Here is a 25075-nt window from a genome sequence, read left to right on the forward strand (position 1 = left end):
TCTGTTTATGCTCAGAATTCTGTATTGGCAAGCAGGAACAATGACTCAGATATGCAATACTGCTCTACATATATATTGTTTTATGCATTTTTCTTTTTTACGTGCTTTTCACTTTGCCGTTGACTGGTGTTAAGACTCTGAAAATGAGAAAATATGAGTGGTCAGTAAACCCATTGTTGACTGAATGTGGGCCTAGGCTACTATTTGCCCGCCCTAAGTATAAAGATTTATATCATGCGGTCCATATGAGGTGGTCAGGGATGCATTTAAAACAAATGGTGTTTTAAAACAAAGGCCCTTAAAAACAAAATTGTGTTGTTTTTAAGTTGTAAAATTATGCCATAATTCTGTAAATACTTTCCAAAAGACGTGTTGTATGAGCCTACGGACAATTACCACCCGATATAGCCGACTTATATCGATATGGGATGGTTGGAACCCTCAAAACAGTCGGTTCAACATTATTAGTACAGATATTTCGTCAAAGGAGTTATGTTTACCCTATTTTAAACTGTCAATATCAATCCACTATGACGTCACAACTAAATTAGTGACGTCATGGCTTAAACACAATATGAAATATGTCTGAAGTTAGGGCGTTGTTTTAAACATGTTTGTTTTAAATTGATTTTCGTTCTAAATGCAACCCTAGAGGTGGATATACTAGACTAGTGGTTATCAAACTTTTTAGGCGCGCCCCCTTTATGATGGTGAAAAATTTCGCGCCCCCTTGTCGTCATATCACAGAATGGAACCAGAATGCTGGCAATCCCAACGGCTAGTTTAATGGCATGGAAGGTAATGAAAGTTGATGAGATAATTCTCAGATATGAAATTCGGACTATAAACAGAGCAATAACCATGAAAATGCGGTTGACGTCAGCTTCGCGCCCTCCTTCAGATGCTCTCCAGCCCCCAAGCGGGCGCGACCCCCAGTTTGAGAACCACTGTAGGCCTACTATACCTATGTTTGACTGGAATTTAAACTGCTAGAAGTGATGAATTTTCGGAACAGAATTGGATAGGAGCTTTAGCTGCAGGGGGCCGACCTTTTTGTCCAAAGGGCCACATGCAATTGAACCACTGCGCGGGCCACTAACAACGCGAGGCGCAAAATTTAAAAAAAAGTTAATATGTCAATAATATTGCTACTCGTGTATATCGCTGGGCTCCGATTGCAGGGACAGGACCATTCGGCTCCTGGAAATATCGATATCGAAAGCTTCGACCAAAATTCGTCAATCATCTTTCCGCGAGCTCAAACGCAAAAGGTCGCATATATTGGACGACACTTTCTCTCGTAGTTGCGAATATAGTTAGACTTGATCTGGTACATCAGACGTTTTTTCTTCATTTTCAGGAGAGGCAACAATAGTTAAAAGCAAAAAATCGAGTGATAACATATATTGCGCGGAGCGTGAAGAAAATTGTTACGAAGATAAATATATCGCAAAACATTCTACTTATTCTACTTTATTGTCATGTACGAAGATCTACCAAAATGTGACTGGCCCATGCATCTGCCAATGCGTCGGAACTGATATTTTACTCATCAACATCCCAAGTGTTGCGGCCAGACTAATCAAATTTATGGTTGGCCTTGCAAGTTCACAATCTGGGCAATCCATTTTTGATAATATAACTAATTTCGAAAATAGCCTCGCGGGCAACGGGTTGGCCGCCCATGAGCTAAACCCACAACCTTAGCGAAAATGGTGTGTAGGACTATTCACACCCAAAGGGTGGTACACGAAAACAGAACCTAATCAGAATCATATCACGGATGTTCTACATGCATACCGCGCTACGTCCTCACGTGCAAACATTGTTTGGATTAAAATGCTGCGTTTGATTTATACACTGGTGTAAGTCTGAGGTAGATTCTGAGCTCCTGCACCGCGGGTTCACAAGTATCTTCACATCGGTATATCACGGGTGGTAAACGGGCGTGAACGCACACTTTTTTTGCCGAAAATGCACACTAGGGCTCTTCAAAAATGACTTTTTTTCTCAAATCGTACTGGCTACTTGATAAAATTGTTAGGTTACCTAATTTAAGCTCACCAAATTTGGTTCAATTCCAACTAGTGGAAGCGGAGTTATTGCCGTCGAAAAATTTGGAATTGAAGAAAATAGTATTTACGGTGACCGATTCTTTGTTTAGTTATTATAGTGGTGATCACCGTAAATACTATTTTATTCAAATCCAAATTTTTCGACGGCAATAACTCCGCTTCCACTAGTTGGAATTGAACCAAATTTGGTGAGCATCGTTTCTATACACAGCCTAACACTTTCATGGGGTGAACAGAAAATTTTCAAATTTTTCATTATTTATTTTTATATAATAAATAGAAACTTTCTTCTCCTGTAGCAAAGCGGTTACGGGCTGGAATTGAACCAAATTTGGTGTGTAAGCTTAAATTAGGTAACCTAACAATTGTATCAAGTGGCCAGTGCGATTTGAGAAAAAAGTCATTTTTGAAGAGCCCTAATGCACACTGCACCGTGTAAGAAAAGCGCAACTCCACCGGGACGGTGGGAAGTATGAATTCTAAGCTTAAATTATCTTTCATTACGCAAATCCACGAATGATCTGACGCCATTGTTTACGAAGATGCTGCTAAATCTCCATAAAATCATTTACTTATATATAGTGGATGGATGATCAAAAAATCCGATGCTTGCATGCTGTCTGCCAGAAACTTGTTTCGCATAGTTTAAGTAATTTACCCATTCCCTGTTCTGTAAGGTTTACCGGAAGATCAAATGCCTATTGACACTACACTGATTTCAGGCTATATGTCCATGGTCCAATAAGTAGGTGCATATATAGCAGGGGTGAGTAACTTCTCCAGTCGTCGGGGCTGATATGGGAAAATGAAGTATACATTAATCGCGTATATGCACCTGTGTAAGGTTTGTATCAAGGGGCGGGCAATATGCGGCCCGCGGACCGGATCCGGCCTGCGACGGGATTTTGAGCGGCCAGCAGAGCTTTTCGACCCTGAAAGTGAATTTCTAATCTGAAAGTATCGAAAATTATCACGCGTCACAGGATGGATACAAGTTTGCCAACCTGATAAAGACGTCAATGAAACTACCTGTTCTGTTCGGGTATACATACTAGCAAGCAAACATTATCGACCATTAACATAAACAAGACAAGGCTCCGTTCCAAACTAACTGATATTCACGTGCAGTCTTTACTAAGGATTTCTACATCCAACATGCCGCCACAGTTCAAAAAACTTGTTGACAGCTTCGATTGACCGTAGGTGGTGGCGAACGTTATAATAACGACAGCACCTTTGGGTATGATAGCGACAAATATGGTACCAACACTGACAAACGGAGTTTTTAATGAACTTATAGCGCCCAGCCTGGTCATTTCACTCTAACAGTACATCTTGAAGTCATTATGGAATAGCCGTTGGGTATGTCACAGGAGAAAATGGATTTTACAAACATTTTGAAATCGCCGTGATTAACCTTACTTCTCCACCTTTTTCTTATTTATTTTCCACAATCCCTAACAAAACTTCTCGAAATTGCATAATGTTTGTAGCAGTAGGCTATTAGTAATTTTGCAGTTAAGATGAGTTTGCCCATAGTGTGATGTTTCCTTTCAGACGGCCATTCTGTTGATCTGCGTACTGGAGTTTTACCAGTTATGAAGCTAAACCGTCCTGTGATGTCCCTAATAAGACTATAAAAATTAGGTTATCAAACATATTGCAAATTTAGAGGTTCCACGGACACCCTGCAAATGCTTCGCGGACCCCCGGTTGATAACCACTGATTTAAATTGTTACTCCTGGATTTTCGGAACGAAATGGACAGCAGCCTTAGCCTGAGCCCACTCACTACAAAGAGTGTGTATTCACATCCTAAGGGCGGTACACGAAAACATAACATAATCAGATTTATAATAATAATATAATAATTTATAGAGCGCCGAATATAACAATATATCATCATCATCATTGGTTTATTTGCAATTTTATCAGTTCAATACACCACAAAAATGCGATACAATGAAAAGACAGGAAGATGTCGAAGCGACAAGGAGTAGTCTATGGAATCTGACACCCACCTTGGCCTAGGCGATGTAAAGAGGAGGCATGCACACTGAATGAAAGTAAAGAAGATAGTATAGAAGAAGAATGCGACAAGAAATAGGGCGGCATGTCATGGGAAGCGAGATCGATAGGTCAGTCGTGGTCCGGTAATCTTGAGGATGGACTGTATTTATTTAGTAGTAATTGCTTGTATTTCGACTTGAATGTGGACATGCTCGTCGACTGTCGGATGGCCGGCGGGATACTGTTCCACACATCAGGTCCGGCATATTTGATGGAGCGATGATCTTTTCGGTCGATCATATGATATTTGGACGACGTGGACGCGCGTGTGTTGTACTTGTGCGCTTTTGATTCAGAGGTAAAGAAGTCATTGAAATATTCGGGGCAACGACCGCAGTGAAACTGATACATAAACTTGGCGATTTCTAGTTTCCGCATATCTTCTATGTTTAAGACGCCGAATCTCTTCAGCAGCGACTTATTGGATGGGCAGCCAGGCCCCTTTGGGGCCCTAGCTATGATTCGGAGCACTTTATGCTGTAGTTTCTGCAATGGCTTGAGTGCAGTTTTACTGGCAGCCCCCCAACAGAGGATGCCATAATGTAACTTCGATTGGATTAAGGATTTAAAGAGTATCAGAAGAACCCATGCTGGCATGAAGCGCCCAAGGCTGTAGAACAGGCCGCACTTCGGTGATAATTTAGTTTCTAGGGACTGAATATGACTCTTCCAGGACATGTTCGAGTCCAGTAAAACTCCGAGATCTTTGGCATTATCTGTGTTGGAAACGGGCTGACCGGCGATATTAACGGTCAGGTTATTTTTTGAATTAACTGTCAGCAATTGCGATTTCGAGGCGTTTATGCAAAGGTTGTTCTGGGCCGTCCACTCATGGACTTTGGGCATTTGGTCACCAGTCAGGGCATCCAGCTCTGCCGTCGAAGATGCGGAAGAGAGGAGGTGAGTATCATCAGCGAACAGTGTGGTGTTCAATGAGGAGGTTTCAAAAATGTCGTTGACATATAAGGTGAAAAGGACCGGTCCAAGTACTGAGCCCTGGGGCACACCACAGGTCACCGGGTGAGGAGAGGACAAGGTGTCTGAGATCGCAACCATTTGTTGGCGTCCAGTGAGGTAACTTTTCATGAGCTCAAGTTGTGGGCCCCGAAGTCCGTAACGCGCCAATTTCGAGATGAGAATTTTATGATCTACGCAGTCAAACGCTTTTTTTAGGTCGAGAAAAATGCTACATCCCACATTTCGCTTCTCTGAGACATCATAGTACTGTTCGGCCACTGTTAGGAGGGCATGAGCGGTTTGGTGTTTGTTTCGGAAGCCAAATTGTTGAGGGGAAATGACAGACATTTTGGCGAGGAATGAGGACAGGCGGGAGAGGAGCAACTTTTCGAATACAATACCGATGCATGGGAGAACGGATATCGGACGGTAGATGGTGACATTAGTTCTATCCCCAGCTTTGTGTACAGGGACTACTCTGGCTTTTTTTAGATAGCTTGGGTAGACTCCATTTTCTATCATGAAGTTGAAAAAATGGGCCATATATTGACCGATATGCAGGCTTATCATTTTTAAAAACCATGATGGGATTTGGTCATAGCCGTCGGCCTTGTGCGATTTCAGTTTGTGGATGGCTACTTCTACTTCGTATTTGGTCGTAGGTTCAAGCACAATTGACTGGGATATCGATCTCACCTCTGACCTGGCCGACACAGGTTTTGTAATAGAAGAAGCAATATTTGGGCCTACGTTACAAAAATATTCATTGAAGTGATTCGCGATGGCCGCCGGGTCTGAAAGTTTGTTTCCGGTATCCGAATTCACAATTTCCGAAACAGACTTATGCCCTTTTTTTCGATGTAGGAGAGAGTTAAGTCCTGACCATGTTTTTCGAGTGTCCTTTATGTGTCTGTTGAAAAATCTCTCGTTGTACTTTGCTTTTGCCTTGGAAATGAGATGCACGGTGCGATTCCTGAAACGTCGAAATCTTTCTCGTTCATGTTCTGGGCAGTTCTTGGTGTCTATTCGGTTATGCCACCGGTTACGTTTACGGATAAGTTGAATCAGCTTTGTGGTCATCCACGGATTTCGCTTCAATTTTCTTTGACTTCTTGAAAGGCGCTGTAGAGGTGCAAATTGTTCCAGCAGTGATTTGATAGCAGACATAAACTCTACAAATTTTTCGTCAAAGTTGTTTACCGAGATGTGGGGGATGGCTGATGTCTTAAATTGATTGAATGCGGCATCATCGAGTGCTTCTTCGTCCACTAACTCTCGTCGTCTGCAGAGGTGATATGTTTCGGGGGGTGACCTTTGTTGTTCTTGTGATAGAAAACCAATATGGTTGTGGTCACTGATTTTTGCCGAAATGACAAATTGAATGATTTCCATGTCGCGCGAGTTGGTATATATGTGGTCGATCAAAGTCCTTGACTTTTCGGTTATGCGTGTAGGCTCGGTGATCATTTGGTAAAGACCGGCGGATTTGGCGGCGTTGGAGTATGCGTTGCCTTTGTGTTTTAGAAGGTTTATGTTAATATCTCCCGCAATGAAACACATCTTTTTGTCGCTGTTGACTTTGTGCAGTGAGCGCTCCAACGCTTTTGCGAATTGGTTCATGTTTTTCGTGGGATGACGGTATAATACGGCCACAAGAAAAGATTTGTGAATTCCAATTGGGTGATCAACTTCCAGCCATAGCTCTTCGCAATCTTTGACATTCAGATCGTAGTCCGTGCAAATTTCGTAAGGAATTTTTTCTTCAATGTAAAGACCAACACCTCCGTAAGATTTCTTTGACTTCGGTGCCGGAGTATACTCGAAGTTGTAGCCCGATATATCAACGTGTATCATTACTACACTAGGGCGCTGTACATAAAAGGCAATAAAATAGCATCGAGTTGCGTAAGTCTAGTAGTTGCTCTCTATCTATCATTCTTTCAAGCTATCCTTTGACTATGCAGTTTGCTTGAATACTTATTTCGTCGGCGTGCAGCTAAAATAAAAGCGCTTCCGTGCAATGAAGTCTTGATTAGGCTCGGAGCTCCGCGATGGACGTCCGCACTGCTCAACGACTAATCACGACTATCACGGTTATAAATCCTACGTGCCTATACGACGTGCATACTAGGGATGGTGTGAACCTCTGAAAGGTTCGGGTTCGTGTGAACGCGAACCTTTTTGAAAGGTTCTGTGTGAACACGAACGTGAACCTCGTGACGTCATATTGCTAATTCCAACCCTATCTTTCAATGAAGTGATAGCCTATATTAATGTACACGATACCTAGCGAAGAATCGGGCCACCTAATGTCGCATTACTGAAGTAGGCTACATATTGGCGTTTTAAACGTCGCTAAATGTATCAACCGCGGTTATCAAAGGATATAATAATCTCATAAAATCAATACATTCCGTCGCTTTGCCAACAATTTCGACGAGGACTTACCATGAAATATAAGCTTACGCCTCAATGGTCTTAGCCAGGCCTGACAATGTGTTCGGAGTCTGAGTATTGCTACATTGATGTTGAGCAGAGTGTAAGACGGGTTTCTATACTCGCTACTGATACCATAAACAACAAGTTATATAGCAGTAGCCAGCACCTTAATCGAACGAATTTGGTTTTAATGATGCAGTAAAGATATGAAGTCAAGATTGACCCTGTACGCCCGCTCGATATTTTACATCAGAAAACGATTTCAATGTCATTGATTGGTTGAATAAGCATCATTCGCTGACTACGTATATCGCTCGTGATGTTGTGTGATTGCGGGTCAAGCTCACAGCGTAGAGTCACTAAATATTCAAAACGGAAAGCTGAATATTTCGAGAAATTTTTGGTAACAAAAAACAAGTAAAACTTTTAAGGTTGTCATCGTGCATGCTCGTTTAGTGTTGATTTTTTATGCTGCAAGCGCCATGCATAGAGTGACCCGCAGTTGAAATGCAATAAACTTGAATCAAAGATCTTATAATGAAGTGCAAATTACAATTTACCAAAAAGGTTCACAGTGCAGAACCTACCAAGGTTCTGTTGTGAACGCGAACCTCTAAATTTCCGAGGTTCACACACAGAACACGAACGTGAACCTCACGTTCACACCATCCCTAGTGCATACCTAATTCTACGTCCCTATGTGCAAGCAACATTTGGATTAAAATGTTTTGTTTGATTTATACCGTGGTACAAGACTGAGGTATAGGTTCTGATTTCGTGCACCACGGGTGTATAAGTAAGGTATATAGGCTACACAGTTCCCGCCAGCATCCTGTCATGGGCGGTACGGGTGTGAACACGCACTCTTCGCTAAGAGAGCGCAGTGTAAGAAAAACTCAATTCTAGCAGGACCTGGGGCGGTGGGCAGTGTGTATTTCAAGCTTGGATTGAATGAAAACTTTAAGCTTGAAGCATGGAGACCAAAAACAGTATTCAATGAATTTATTTTCTTAATATACATCAATAACTGTTCAAGTCAATGAGACATCTCCGGTCAATCAAAGTTGTCAACAAGTTCTTCGAACTCTCGCCGCATGTCGGACGTAGAAACACTTAGGAAAGACCGCACGTGCACATCAGTTAGATTGGAAGTTGCATCTCTGTCTTGGTAATGTTGGTAATGTAGCAAGCAAGCAATGGGTGATTGCTACAGACTGCGGCCGCGGGTCACATTATCACGGAAGACCGGAAACTATCTGCGGGCCGTTTGCTGCCTGATATATATATCCTCATGTTCACTTCTGAAGTCGGTGGCAGGTGGTTCATAATTCCTCTTTCGTCAAAGAACAGGACTTACTTAGTTCTCTTGATCGTAGTAACCTTTTGATTCGACTTCATCCATACCGTAGTATCCTCTGGATTCGTCCTCATCGGCATCGTAATAGCCGCGTTTCGCGTCACCAGGCCACGCAGGCCACACAGGTCGCGACCTATGCACGCGGCTCACAAAACGCACCGTAGGCCTACCTAGGCTAGCTCTCCTTCGGCTGATCGTAACGCGACGGCGGCTCCAGGCGTCAGTGTGTAGGACGAGACCGCCGACAACGAGAAGTATCAGTGCGGTTCTCAGCTGCATGATGAATCTGCGTAAAAAGAGATGAGATGTCAACATAGCACCTTGAACAACGTGCGTAATTCGCTATCCAATCACACCTTGTGGTCGTTACAGTGCTATATAGTAGCCTAGCTCTCGATCGATGCTGTGCCGAAATGACTCGCTCTTTATGTAGTCATCGAGACGGAATGATTTTCATCGAAAATTATATATACACTTAACGACGGGTCCATCCGGACTTGCTGCAACGCATTGTTATCTTTTGATATATGATGCAATTATGTCAACAGAAGAATTTTCGATGATTATCATAACATACGTTCATTTTCAATTTCGAATTTACCCATCCGAATGGACGTGCATCTGGGTGGTATGATAGAGTGCTGGCATGACTCGAGTCAGACCCGAATCAACTTTTTTGTATAAATTTACCGCAAACGAAATAATCATAGCTTACAGCCAAACTTGGACAACTAGAAAATTTTCAGCTTTTCCAAATTTGATTAGAATTAGAATGAAAGCTACACATTTTTTTCAAATTAGATTAGAATTAGAATTGGAGCTGCATAGGTTTTTCCGAATTAGATTAGAATTAGAATTACTGAATTCGCAAAAACTTGGAAATTGAATGAAATCGTGAATGAGAAAGTAAGACAGCACGCAAAAATCAAGTCCGGTTCATATCAAATCACATTGCATTCCGATAAGCATGAGAATGGTTAACTTCTGTACACCAAACTAGGCTCGTTTTGTACTATACCAGGGGTCACCAACACGCGACCCGTTTATGATCATGATATTTCTTGTTTTTTTTATTTGTTTGTTTGTTTGAGGTAGGCTATTCATGGTGTTTGTCGACTACTATGGTCATTTACGCCAGACCAATTTCTTCATTTTTATTCCGTAACTGCCGACTTGTAGCACGGCCCACTTCTAGGCTTTTATAAGACACCGCTTACACGGATAATATGGCGAGGAGGAGCCTAGATACACCTCCAACACTTGGGTAGGAATTCTGAAGTCGACCTCGGTCATAGACTCGAACCCGCAACCTATTGATGTTGCAGCTGTGGATTATTCCACTCCGCTATCTCGCCACGTATTTCTTGTTGTATTTGTACTTTTTAAATAAAATATATGACCGGATATATGGCTGGCGGCACTTTAATATTACTTCTCTTGTGGTAACCATACCGATCGCCCACGCCCATGCCAGTGAGCACGGCGTTGTACGTAAAGTTTTATAACCGTGGTTGCTCAACTGTGTGGTCTATTTTGTCTCGATATTCTTCCGGCCCGCGGCCGCTATGAAATTTGAAAAGTTCCCTGCGAAGCGTTTCGACTTTCGAGTTGGCGACTTCTGCATTATACAGTTCTTCTGCGTGGCTGAAAGCCTTGTAATGAGGAAAACGATTTTCTCTTTTCCAGTAACTCAAATCATCACAGTCCAATGAGTCTATGCTCTCACCATAGTGTCCTATATGGTGAGGACACAGAGAGAGAATATAAATTTTATTCGTTTCAGGACCATGAATAGTATAAAATTATTATATTTTCGTAATCAGTAGGCTATAACAGCAGATTTTCATTGATACCCGTTTTATTGAATTTGGCGCTGGGCAAGCCGGTCAAAATTGGCCGTAAAGTTGCCTTTGGTCAAATGGAAAGTATGACGTAACCCAAATGCAGCGAGCCGTTCACTCTCGCTGTGTCCACACCATATAGGACACTATGCTCTCACGCTCTATGCTGCGAAATATCTTTCCACTGCATCGTCGAATATTTTTCCTTTGGTTGGATCTGAAGCAATCATTCCCTTTTTCTTGATGTAGTTGAGGGCATGAAAGTGAACAAGCCTGTGATAACTATCTTTTTTTGCTGCTGTTCTGTTCGTGATCGAAACTAAAAGATTGTTCGCACACTACAAGCGACTATGCTAGCATGGCTTCGTCACAATAACTATTACGACTGTGCGGTAATGCGATGGCGGTTGGCACTGTATTTCCCTGCGCTAGAGGAATATTATTGTTAACTCGCTGCAAAAAGCCACGGACAAAGATATATTTTCTGGAAAACAATAAATTACATTAGAATTAAAATTAGAGTATAGAAACGTTTCACAAATTAAATTAGAATTAGAATTAGAGCATTGGAACATTTCACAAATTAGATTAGAATTAGAATTAGAGCATTGGAACATTTCACAAATTAGATTAGAAGTAGAATCAGAGCATTATTGAAACATTTCAAAAATTAGATTAGGATTATATCACTGGCATTTTGCTCCAATTTAGTGAAATTAGATCTAGTTGTCCAAGTCGGCTTACATCATACGTCGTTTCACTAGTTGTATATTAATCTGATAACAATTTATCTCTGTTCCTCCGACTGCTCAGTGCTGACATTGCGCAGTGCTCACCTTTAACAATCATATTGTATGACCTAAATTGAGCGAATATAGTTTCTGAGTTTATATTACTATCGTCAACAGGAGCAGGCCTAAATTGTATCTCACGCAGTGGCGGCTCGTGACAATATCGGGTGGTGGGGCAAGGGCTGCGAGCGACTTTTATCAACATGACGTCACAATGGCGTTTTCCAACGTAAAAAAGTAACTTTATGATGCTCACATGAATTTCCCGACAACAGTGATTTTAACGTAGGTGCCGCGAGAGGTTTGCCGGTGAGCCGTGACTTGAAGTGTGGTAACAAATGTTTTATTCATTTATTTTTTAACAAAGGATTATTTTACAAAATGTACGTGAACTAAGAATCGTCCCTATGCCACGAATCAAGTATCAGGTCATCCTTAGTAGCATGCGTTATGATTTCATGGTATAGTTATAGATTACGCAAATCGATAGACCCTAATTTTTCTAAGCCCGTCCGAAAGTGTTTCGTACACGATCCTGGTGTGTTACGACCACTGAGCTGGTGGTTACGACCAGAGATGGGCGGATTCCAAAATTTCGGGATCCGAATCTATCCGGATCCGGCTGGCAATTGGAAATTCATAGTCCAAAGAAATTCGGCTGGTGAATGTCCAGTTCGGAATCCGAAAAAATCCTGCCAGAACAATGCTAATTAATCATATCACAGCAAAAAAATCCGGCTAAAATCCGACCGTCACCCCAAATTCAAAATCCGGATCCAGTCCGGCCAGGTAAAAAAACATTGAAATCCTGCTCCGGCTCCTGAACCGGACTGTGGCCATCTCTGGTTACGACCAGGTGATAATAGGCAACCAAAACGTAGGCACCCGGCGTACGATTGGATCAATAGACTGGACAACTTCTAGACCTCTCATTTTCGCTCTAAAGACAACTGCGTAAACTACGTACGGAGCAAAGATTCAATACGATTCATGTTCGCACTTGACTTGACCTGACTCATTCCAATGACTAGAACTCGAGAGATTGCGTAAGCCTAACTGGAAAGGTCAACGAGTTCGGACACATACGCAATTGTTATCTCATAGATTGGGCCTGTCATATTGAATCCAGAACATCAATTTGAATGGTCTTTGAAGAACTAAGGACAGCAGCCTCGGAACTTCGGTCTCGGAACATCATAGGACATTTTGGCCTTGAAACTGGAGACTGTGACACAACACATACGGCTTACAGTCTATAAGTCTGCTGCGAAATCGCCGTTGGAAAATATACTAATCAATAAATACATGAATAAAAGCCGTAACTTAGTATACTGTTACAAGAAATCATCGAGAAGTAGCATACGCAATCTCATAACCCATTCCGGTATGGTACACTGTCAAAATCAATACAAACAGACGAACACCGAACTTTGAGTAAAATAGATCGAGGAATAGGCTGATCGAATGATCAGCTGTTAGCCGACATCGAAAATGAAATAGCTATCGCATTTGACAGGGGATTGTAAGCAAATGGTTTGAAGGCCACAATTTCACAGTGAAATGGACATTGGCGAACATAAAATTATGTGAATATTTGAATGCAAACCGAGAATCTTGGTCAGCTGTTTCATGCGATCATCGAGATATACCATTGGAAATATCATCACCGATCTCGTTATGGAACGCAGACTATAGATTAGCACAGACCGACACCGGCTATTGCGTGAGATCCGCAATGACGTAGGTAGGCTAAGTATCAGATCAGCGCGCATCTCTACCATACTCGACCTCGAAAACGAAATAACTGCCTCAATCATTGAGTGTCAACTTTAAGACTTGGCACCGTGTTCGATACTAAAATCCAGACATACCGTGCGAAAGCTCATGACAGATCTAGGTATGGAACATCGTTGAAATCAATAGAGACCAATAACGGCTTTTGCGTAAATTTGTTGGCGATAAATGAAGAGTCAGCTCTTACTCGACTTTGGAAACGAAATTACCACCCACATAGTTCAGTGACAAACTTAAAACTTGTTACAGCGGTCGATACTAACACTTATCGTGCCAAATGTCATGACCGATCTCGGTATAGAACATCGTCAAAATCAATGGAGACCAATACCGGCTTTTGAGTAAAATCTGTTTGCATTACTATGTACATGATAGATCAGCACACACTGAACTTCGGAAACGGAATTACTACCATTATCTTTAAGTAGCAAGCCTGAAACTTGGAGCAGTGTTAAATACTACCTTCACGACATATCATACCAAGTTTCAAGAAATATCATGGTGCGAAACACCGTCAAAATCGACCTATTCCAGCAAAGGTCGACTCAACGCATATTACGGTAACCGAGTTCAGATATAGATACGATTGTTACATCACACCTTAGGGGCGAGCAAGCATATTTGCCCCGGTTGCTCGGCCATTTTACGAATAGGAGAGACTAAATCACCGTTTCTTTACTGTGCGCGGCTTTGAGAGAATAGATAGTGAAAGCTTGTTATGAGTAGAGCCCGACCGATTATCGGCTCGCCGATAATATCGAGTCGATATCACGCTTGGAGAGAAATATCGGTATCGGCCGTTGAAGGTAAAAAAATATCGGCCATTTTCGTGACGTCACAACATGGTGACAGGGAGTCAGAGAAGTCGATAGAAGACGTGAGGACGGTAAATTATAAAAAATAAATGACCATGCTGCACATAGTGCATACTCCATACAGGCAGTAGGCGTGCCTATCTGAAAAATATCATGGATTACTAACCACCGTTATGCCCCACTGACTTTGTGGGAATCCCCCTGCAGTAATCGATCACAGTCAGAGATGGCCACAGTCCGGTTCAGGAGCCGGAGCCGGAGCAGGATTTTGATCAATTTTACTGCAGCCGGATCGGAGCCGGATTCTGAAACTGCCGTATGAGCCGGATTTAAACAGGATTTGATATTCATACCAAATATTGGGTGATAAAGGTTCAAGATATCTTATAGTCAATGAAAAAAGCGGCTTCGATATTACTTCCGTAGTTAAATGCATTCATTGCTATGGATCAAGCCCAGGCTGGTTCCGACAATAAGTGACAACGTTGAAACCGCTGACACCGGTCACGTAGTTGAAATGCGTAAGCAACATAAGTAAAGTTTCTGCAGTGATGAGATTACTGCTGGAAGAGATGAGGACGAAGGCCGGCTCCAGCAAGCGAGCTGCAGAAGTGTTTGTTTTCGAATGCAGTTGTTCCTCAGATATTGATTCTTATCCTTCCTGTTCATCAGCCATTAGGGTACTTGATATCAGTTGTCAGGATGACAGAAAAGCGAGTTGTCGGTGTTGTTGCAGAGGTAACTGGTGGTTCTGATTTCTGATATCATTTGGAATGATTGTGTGGTGTGCTAATGCATGAATATATGCTGGCATGGTCAATCGGTCATGTTTATAATTTCGGAAACACACTAGAACTGAAGTACCAGCGGTACTATCTGATTGATTGTGCACATCATCATGCTGATTATATAATATTATATATATTTCCTATTCATTGCTGCTCTCAAGTGATCATATTGATTGATTCATCCATTTTGTTTGATACATGTCTGTTCTGTGACTATGCCACTTCTTGTAAAAATTCAGTTCCATCTTCAGTAGTAGTATAGGCCTAGTTGTCTTGGCCAAGTCACAATGCACAATATCTGATTTTGTTGTTGGCATCATGGCTTGCCTGGGTTACTATGTTTACCTCCTCCGCAAAGCAATTAATATTGCTTTCTCTGTTCTCACAGTCTTTTTAGCTCATTTCCCCTGCCTAGTTCCTACTACTTGCATTTATATTCAAGATATATACCGTACCTAACATTATTGATTTGAAATATGATATAAATGAACCCTTGTAAGGCATTACTTTATACTAATTTGTTGATTATAATGTTCATATCTGTTTTGCAGGCTATATTTAATGTGAAATAGCACTAAAGCAATAGCAGGATTTTTTCGGATCCTAATTTTGTTGCTCAACTGTCGGACTCCGAAAACCTATTTGACTGTCGGATCAGGACGGATACGGATTCCCAAAATCTGGAATCCGCCCATCTCTGATCACAGTATAGAGTATGACTGGAGTGACGACTCGATTGTTCTCCCATTGTTAGCCGGCAGAATGGTCACGGTCAGATGGATGCACCCAAAACAGAATAGCTCAGTGCTTGTTTCAATGGCGTTCAAGGCGATTCGTCGTGTATTTCTTGAAGTTGCTTCGGAATTAGTTAGACAGTTCAACATTTAGGTAGCGGTGGCGAGTCGTTATGACCAGTGAATAATACTGTGTAGCCTATGTTACATTTCTCACGAGATTGATGTGATATTGTGGCTTTGATCCTTTGTAGAGTTTGCTACATATATGAATATAATGACAAAAGGTATAGAATATCTGGTTCGTGTGCATTGGCTATTGTGAGATGAATTCATGGAAAGAAAGACTGAAGAATACTACAAAGTGAACAAGTGGAAAGATCTTGAACTATACCGATATGCAATTCACAATATCGTTGATTGAAAATATGTCCTATATTAACTGCAGAAACTCGAGTATAAATATAACAAACAATATTGCAACTGTCTTGTAGTCTTATATAATGCCTGTCCGATAACCGCAGAAACTTGAGTATGACTAGCAGGACCGTAACTGCCGCACCCCAAACCCCCCAATTGGGGGGCGAGCTCGAAGGGGGGCCAAAATTATTTCGCGAATTAGCATAAATTATTGAGTATTTTTCAAAAATTTATGCAACTTTTTCAAAAATTTTTCGCGCTTCGTGCGATTTCAAGTTGCCAACTTTCTTAGTTATTTGGTAGCCTACTCTTCCCCAAGACAAAATACGCAAGATTTATCGAAATGGACATATCGGCGAGACATTTAAAGTTTTAGAACATGTAACATGCGACTCCAAGAAGTGTGCCAGAACGATCTGGGCCAAAAAGGACTGCCCGCTTACGCTGACCGAAAACTTCGTTATCTATGCAAAATGCATATAGGTTTAATTGTCCATGGGCGCCTAAATGACTGGCGCCGAATGTTCCTGTCTTGGCAATCTGAACCTCAGAAGACAAATACCATTCCGCAGGGAAAAATAGTATGCCCGTAAAGAAATACCAATACGAAATCGTGTGCGTCGTTAAGTCTAGTACATTTGGGCGATTCTGTATTTTTTGATATAACAGACAGGAGATCACGAAATGACATCATGAAACGAAGTCATACCAACGGGGCCGCCCGCCCGAATATGTTTAATTATTATTTACGGGCCCTACAGTTTCCAAGCCACCTCATTCAGCTCTACCGGTAATCTGACAACGTGAACAGAGAGAACAAGAAATTGATTGCAATATATATGCAATTCCCAATATCATTGACCGATTTTATCATGAATTATCGAATATTTTCGCGCCTCGCGCTGGCTCACTAAACTGTGGCCCTGATTTCGTGACAAAAGCGAACAACGTGATGGGGGGGGGGGCGGTTTATCGCCCTATGGGAGCCCAAGACCCAAGTTTTATTGGGGGGCCTGGCCAAGTGCTGTTTCGTTCCTGCGAACGGGTATACGCCCGAAGATGTTCAATTATTATTGAGGGGTCCTACCATTTCAAACACGCCTCACTCAGGTCTACCGTTAAATCTGATTACGTGGGCAGAGAGAGGATAAAAATTGATAACAATATATATTCAATTCCTGATCATATTGATAATATGAAATTATAAATTTTGATATTTTTCGCGCGAACAACCAAAGCTGCCCCATTAAATGGACGGTGAGCACAGATGATGAGTAGCAGTAAATAGCGTATAGCCAAAGGGGGGTCTATCACCAACGTTTTTTGGGGGGGGCTGACGAAGTGCTGTTACGGCTCTGATAACTAGAACAAGAGCCTTGTGTAATGTTAATGTTCTGCTTGAGCTCGACTCACAATAGCCAGAGCTTACTCCTTGAAAGTGTGCAAAATCGCACTTGAAGGGAACTCGTTGTCATTGCCAAGAACACAGGAAGACGTCTGCCGGTCGACATTAGTAGTAAGCCAATGCACCACGTCAAGGTTTCGACCAACGCATTGGTTTCCTTTTTTAGGTAGGGAATCTCAATGTGGATAGGCAGCATTTGCCACAGAGAGAAAAAACTACCATACTAACACTACCAAGAGGTTTGAAGGGACAGAAAATGGTGGTAAAAGAGCATATTGTTCATTTTTTTTCAAGCCATCTCGCAAACTTTTGGAAAATTTGTGGAGGACTTTTTTTGCTTCTCATGCAATGCAAACTTTGCAAAATTGTGAGACAAGATGTTATTCAAGTGTCTCAATGCCTTGTCCATGACATCCTCAACCTCAATTAGGTCTGAGTCAGATTGAAGTGACACAGTATGAATTAATTTGTTATAGAATGGATCACAGTGAATTGCGTCAAGTACCCTGAAAAACTTGATCTTTTTCAGGGGTTTTGCCATTTCTTTACTGAGGATAACATAAAAGCGGAGAACCATGCCATGAAACTGTTCAGACAGGCTCTTCAATCCACCAACTTTCTTCTGCATCACTTTAATGAGGTTTCCCGATGGCGCTGCAGATGTTAGGCATGTGGCAATTGCTTCGTTAGCTTGCTTAGAAATGGCTCCCAAAAGCACTCCACCAATATATTCAAGTATATCTAAAAACATGTCAAAGTTTTTCCATGGAAAGGCAAAGTATCAAAGGCTATTTACTTACCAGATTCCTTGCTGTTGACTCCTCCAATCTTTGTGATTGGATCCTGTTCTTTACCGCACACGAGAGAATCAAACATCTTCAAAAGTAATGCTGAAGCTGGCAGTTGCGGCAAACCCAGCAACTTGTTAGCTTGGTGACAGATATTAAAATAATGTTGATGCAATCCGTCAACACCAAGTTTGCAATATTCAGAATGGAGTTGTTTCACCAATGGAACAGCTTTGGTCACGTCTAGTTCCTCGAATGATGGGGCGCATTCAAAGTATTTTTGCAATTTACACAAGCCCTCTTCAAAACAGCAATTACAGCATCCCTCAGATATATCCCGAGTACTGGTGGCAACTTCATGATTTTTGTAATGTTTTTTCAGAGCTTTCACAGTCGGAAAGGATGCTTCGCATTCCTCACAAATCACACCTTTCCAGTTATCGAGTCCTTCGAAACATTCTTCAATTTCCATTTCAGTTAGTCCCTCCCAGTCATCCCCAAGTGATGCAGCTGAATCAGTCATGATACCGATTTCTATCCGTGACGAAATATGATCTAAATCTGGCGAAAAATATAACAGAGGCTACACGGTATTATTCACTAGTCATAATGACTCGCCACCGCTACCTAAATGTTGAACTGTCTAACTAATTCCGACGCAACTTCAAGAAACACACGAAGAATCGCCTTGAACGCCATTGAAACAAGCACTGAGCTATTCTGTTTTGGGTGCATCCATCTGACCGTGACCATTCTGCCGGCTAACAATGGGAGAACAATCGAGTCGTCACTCCAGTCATACTCTATAATCACAGTATAGATAACTAACCTACGGATAGATATACAACACCCGTCGTCACGCTTGCTTGCCCGGAGGAAAATACTGCTCAACAATCTGAACGCAACGTAATTGCCCATCCCGTAGCTGACGACCCGAGCCCTCAAATTGAATAAAGTTGATCTTATCTGAAAGCTACTGTCGCACTGATTCCGAAAATATACATTAAAATCAGATCAGGACGATGGAACCGCCTCGAAATACACCGCAAAGTCTGAAAATCGGCATTGTTCTGAACAATCGCAACCACGCAAGGGGCATTGGTATGGCCATTGTGGTGTGTCGCTGCGATTGTTTAGAACAATGCCGATTTTCAGACTTTGAAGGCTATTTCGGGATGGTTCCATTGCCTTGATGAGACTGTAAAGTACATTTTCTGAATCAGTGCGACAGTAGCTTTCAAATAAGATTAAATTTATTTAATTTGAGCGTTTGGGTCGCAAGCTGTGGGATTGGCAATTACGTTGCGTTCAGATTGCTGAGCAGTATTTTCCTCCGGGCAAGCAAGCGTGACGACGGGTGTTGTATATCTATCCGTAGGTTAGTTATCTATAATCACAGAGAGCAGCTGGGTGGATTGGATAGTTGTCTGCAGAAGATTTCAATCAGTAAGAGAAATGAGAACATCAATCATGTTGGACTGACCCTCGTCATGATAGAGAAAAGCGTCTCGTCGAAACATTTCTCGGAAGATAGTGCTATTGGTTCGGTACCAACAGAGCTACCAGTAATGCATGAAGTCGTCTAGGACTGAGGCCTTCGGGGCCACCATGATAGGAAATATGCGAGCATAGAGGGCAAGAAAATCAAGCAAACGTGGAGTAAAGCCAATAATTGATACGAAAATTTTTAATTCCATGATGACATAGGCCAATTCTGACAAAAGAGCGTAAAATATTGATCAATTGATTGTTTGAATGCTGGTCATGGTCAAGGCCCAAGGGGGATGGATGGGTGGAGCAATTGCAGACGTGGACAATTTCAGTTGTTTTGCACATTCCCTTCATCTATTTGTTAACGATGTGCTGAAGGCTCCAGGTGCACTGCCAGAAGAATATCAATAATAATATCAATATTTGGTGAAACCATTGAAGAAAAGATCCCCTGCAAGGGAGCGGTGGAACCCAAATGAAGAAAGATTTCCAATTCTTGCTGTGCCACTAACTATGGTACCAAGTGAAAGACTGCTCACTATGTTTAGTACTTTATACATTATTTATGGAAGACCACAGAAGTTCATTCCTTGGAGAAAGAGCCGAGAAATTGTGCTTCGTGAACTGTAATCTGCAACTGCTGGATTGGTGCTTTTGATATATTTTTATAGCCCCTAGATCATTTATTTCATGTTCAAGCATATCAATGGCTGTAAAGTTGTTGAAATAAATGCTCTGAGTTGTTAAAATTGGGCCTTGAGCTAGATTCCATATCTTTTGAATATCGGCTGAATATATCGGGGTTATCGGTGGAGGTACTGGATATCGGTCTTATCGGTATCGGCTCAGAAATCCAATATCGGTCGGGCTCTAGTTATGAGCGCTACCGGGGCAAGCCCCGGCTAGGCATTCACAAAGCGAAAACACAGAAGAGAATTCGATTTTCGCAGAGACTTCGCTATGTATGGGCGTTTGCAAGCGAAAGCACAAGAAGAACGCGGGTTTCGCTGTGATCTCGGTATATATTGATTGCTGTGCGTCTATAAATGGTTAAATTGTTATTGAACAGAATTTTAGGTGGGGCAATGCCCCAGTTGCCCTATAGGACGAGCCGCCACTGATCTCACGGGTGTGTAGATGGGTAGTGTATTCACTCTTTGCATCTTCAATTTGTTCCAACTTATCGAGGTTTCTTATTCGAGCCTCTACTTTGATTGAATTACAGACCGGGTCTATGTAGGCTAGCTACTCGCGCATTTTATTAGCAGTTCAAGGTAAGTGTGAGCGATACAACTCCTTTTTTTATGTATATTTAACTTTATATTCGGTATTTGATTGAGAATAAATGGCGAATCACTTTGTCTTTCAAACAGCTAGCAAAATATACTGACTTTGAATCACCTCGATACTTCGAAAATTCAATGAGACTTGAATTGTGACTTTGACTCGAGTCATCTCCACAAATCGAGTGACTTGACTTTACTCGAGTCAAAATGAGAAATGAATCGAAGGTATGATGGGATGTTGGCTGTCGAAAGTCATACAGAATATACAGAAAGATTCAAAACGAAGCGGTTCGTGATTGATATTTTAGTGGGAGCTGCTGCAGAAGCACGCGTGAAGCATGTTATTAGGCTACTATATCTTGCTTGTTATGATTCCCTTGATTACTAGCTTATCTTTCCGTTGCCTTCAGTTCGGTGTCAGTGCATCTTGTAGAAACTAAATCTAAATTATGATATAGGTCTTCGAGCCATGTTGCCATCCTCTTAAAAATTCCCTCAATATATATACATAAATTACATATAGGGGTGGATTCATACCCACCATACCCCCACAATACTTTGCAAAGTCTCGTGCGGATTGGTGTCTATAGCTGTTCATGTTTAGGCCCTTCATTCTTTGCCACTGGGTTGGAACCTTTTCACATCCACGATCCACGTTTGCATCGACTGTATAAATTTCCCGTATTTACTTCTCTTTGTAACTTGTAAAGTCCTCTTTTTTCGGATCTTAAAATCTGGTAACCATATTCAAATGGTATGCCTGTCGAGCGGCAAGATCGAGCAATTTCCAGCTGACTAGCAGTGAAAACAATTTATCCTCAGGTTCCTATATTGGCATGTAGACACAATGACTCGGACATGCAATACTGCTCGAGATATCTTGTATTTTGACACTTTTATTTTTGTAAGTGCTTCTCACTTTGCCGTTGACTTTGGTCTTAAGACTCTGAAAATGAGAAAATAGGAGTGGTCAGTAAATCCCGTGTTGATACTACTCAATGTACTATTCACCCGACCCAAGGAAATATTTAAATCATGCGACCCATAAGAGGAGGGCATATTATAGGCCTATGACTGAAATTTAAACTGTTAAAAGTAACGGATTTTCGGAACGAAATGGATAACAGCTTTAGCTAAACCCACACTCTTACGAATAGAGTATGCATTCACACCCAAAGGGTGGTACTCGAAAACGGAACCTAATCAGAATTATATCACGGTTACGGCCCCTACGTGCCCACTGCCCATACGTGCATACCTTCCTACGTCCCCATGTGCAAGCATCATCTGGATTAAAATGATGTGTCTGATTTATAGCGTGGTGTAGGTCTGAGGTACGATTTGGTTTCGTATATGCATGTTCACAGTTCACACCCGTATATCGCTAAGAGTGCACGGTGTAAGACAAAACTCAATTCTACTGGGACGATGAGAAGTGTGGATTTCAAGCTTAATTTAAATGAAAACTTTAAGTTGAAAATAGCATAGAGACCAAAACAGTATTCAATGAATTTATTGACGTAATTTGCTTCAATAGCTGTTCAAGTCAACGAGACGTCTCTGGTCAATCAAAGTTGTCAACAAGCTCTTGAAACTCTGGCTGCAAGTCGGACGTGGAAACCCTTAGTAAAGACTGCACGTGGACATCAGTTAGATTGGAACGCATAGCTTTAGCAGTGGGGATTGCGACAGACTGCGGAGTGCGGACGCAGGTCTCATTACCATGCAATACCGGAAACTATCTGCGGGCCGCTCAAAATCCGTATGTTTCCCGCCACCAAAATATATCCTCATGCTCACCACTGCAATCGGAGGCATCAGTGGTTTCATAATTCCTATATTGCCAAGGAACAAGACTTACCTAGTTCTATTGATCGTAGTAACCTTTTGATTCGACTTCATCCATACCGTAGTATCCTCTGGATTCGTCCTCGTCGGCTTCGTCGTAATAGCCGAGTTCCTCGTCACCGGGCCACGCACGCCTGCGACTCAAACTCACTCTACGTCTGCGCCGTCTATATAGTTCGGTTCGATTTATTAGCAATTTTTAACAGTTCAATACACCGCGAAAAATTGCCATACAATGAAAAAAAGGTGTCGACTAGTATTCATGTAGTAGAAATGGCTTGTATTTCGATTTGATTGTGGACACTCGGCATGCTCGTCGACTGTCGGATATCCGGCGGGATACTGCTCCACACGTCAGGTCCGGCGCATTTGATTAAGCGAGGATGTTTTTGATCGATAATATGAAAATGGGCGACATTGACGCGCGTGTGTCGTAGCGTACTTGTGCGCTATTGATTCCAAGGTAAAGAACTCATGGAAATATTCGGGGCAATCACCGCAGTGGAACTGATACATAAATTTGGCGATTTCTAGTTTCCGCATATATATTTTATGTTTAAGACAACGAATCTCTTCGGCAGTGGCTTGTTGGATGAACAACCAGGCCCCTTTGGGACCCTGTCTATGATACGGAGTACCTTGTGTTGTAGTTTTCGCAGTGGATCGAGTGAAGTTTTACTAGCAGCCCCTAACAAGGTATGCCATATTGTAACTTCGCTTGGACTAAGGATGTAAAGAGTATTAGAAGAACCCAGCCTGGCATGAAGCGTCTAAGGCCGTACAACAGGACACACTTCGGTGATAATTCAGCGTGCAGGGACTGAATATGACTCCTCCAAGACATGTCCGGGTCCAGTAAACCCCGAGGTATTTGGCATTTTTCGACTTGGAAATGGACTGACGGTTATTTGTTTTTATTTTACTTTCAACAATTGGGATTTCGAGGCGTTTATGCAAAGGTTATTTTGCGCCGTCCACTCATGCACTTTGGGCATTTGATCACCAGTGAGGGCATCCAACCGTGCCGTCGAGGATGCGGAAGAGACGAGGTAAGTGTCATCAGCGAACAGTGTGGTGCTCAATGAGGAGGTTTCAGAAATATCGTTTACATATAAAGTGAAGAGGACCGGTCCTAGTACTGAGCCTTATGGTACGCCACAGGCCACCCGATGAGGAGACCACAAGGTGTGTGAGATTGCAACCATTTTTTGGCGTCCAGTGAGGAAACCTTTCCTGAGCTCAAGTTGTGCGCCGCGAAACCGTAACGCGCCAGTTTCGAGATGAGATTATTATGATCTACGCAGTCAAACGCTTTTTTAAATCACCAAAAATTCTACAACCCACATTTCGCTTCTCTGAGATATCATTATACTGTTCAGCGACTGTTTACAGGGCATGTGAGATTTGGTGTTTGTTTCGGAAGCCAAATTGTTGAGGGGAAATGACAGACATTTGGCGAGGAATGAGGATAGACGAGAGAGGAACAATTGTTCGAATACAATCCCTGTGCATGGGAGAACTCATAGCGGACAGTAGTTAGTGACGTTAGGTCTATCCCCAGCTTTATATAGAGACTACTTTGGATTTTTTTAGATAGCTTGGGTAGACACCATTTTCTATCATGAAGTTGAAAAAATGGATGGAAAATGAAAAATGAATATATAACGTCCGGTGTGTAAGCTTATCATTTTTAAAAACCATGATGAAAATTGGGGTGATAGCCGACGGCCTTGTGCGTTTTTAGCTTGTAGATGACTACTTCGGCTTCGTAATGCGTCGTATAGGCTCAAGTATCTATCTCGCTTCCTACCTGATCGTGGTGGTGACCACTCTCCTCCTCCTCCTAGTAACCACAAAGCGACGACGGCGAACCGTCGTCCAGCTTCTGCGCCTGGCGCTTTGGGCGTCAGCCAGTAGGACAAATCCGACGATGACGACGAGAAGTATCAGTGCGGTTCTCAGCTGCATGACGGGTCTGCGTAAAATGAGAATCAACAATGGCACCTTGGTTGCGTAGTTCGCAATCCAATCTCACTTTGGTATCGTTCCAGTACTATCGAAGCTATCGAGGTCGATGTGGTGTGATCGAAATTTCTTGCTCTTTATATAGTCTTCGCATCGGCATTTTCAGCGAAAATTTCGAATGTATTTAACGACGGGTTCATCCGGACTTACT

The 25075-nt window shown here is 42.1% G+C and overlaps 1 protein-coding gene across 2 annotated transcripts; it reads right to left on the minus strand.

Annotated features, from left to right (window-relative positions):
* LOC145432960 (uncharacterized) lies at positions 1-25075 on the minus strand. 2 transcript variants are annotated; one of them, XM_080309800.1, is made up of 5 exons: positions 24935-25075; positions 24710-24874; positions 22936-23066; positions 8887-8921; positions 1-126 (listed from the first exon to the last, which is right to left on the minus strand). In XM_080309800.1, exons 2-4 carry the CDS (start codon positions 24865-24867, stop codon positions 8899-8901), a joined length of 312 nt encoding a protein of 103 aa, XP_080165926.1. In that variant the 5' UTR covers positions 24868-24874; positions 24935-25075; the 3' UTR covers positions 1-126; positions 8887-8898. The 2 variants fall into 2 exon arrangements, with proteins under 2 accessions (XP_080165926.1, XP_080165927.1); XM_080309801.1 differs by lacking the exons at positions 1-126; positions 8887-8921 and adding an exon at positions 21911-21997 and having other exon boundaries at positions 22913-23066.

Source organism: Botryllus schlosseri, chromosome 2, assembly GCF_051294905.1.
Source record: "Botryllus schlosseri isolate E-star chromosome 2, Bs_hap1, whole genome shotgun sequence".
Lineage (NCBI taxonomy): Eukaryota > Metazoa > Chordata > Ascidiacea > Stolidobranchia > Styelidae > Botryllus > Botryllus schlosseri.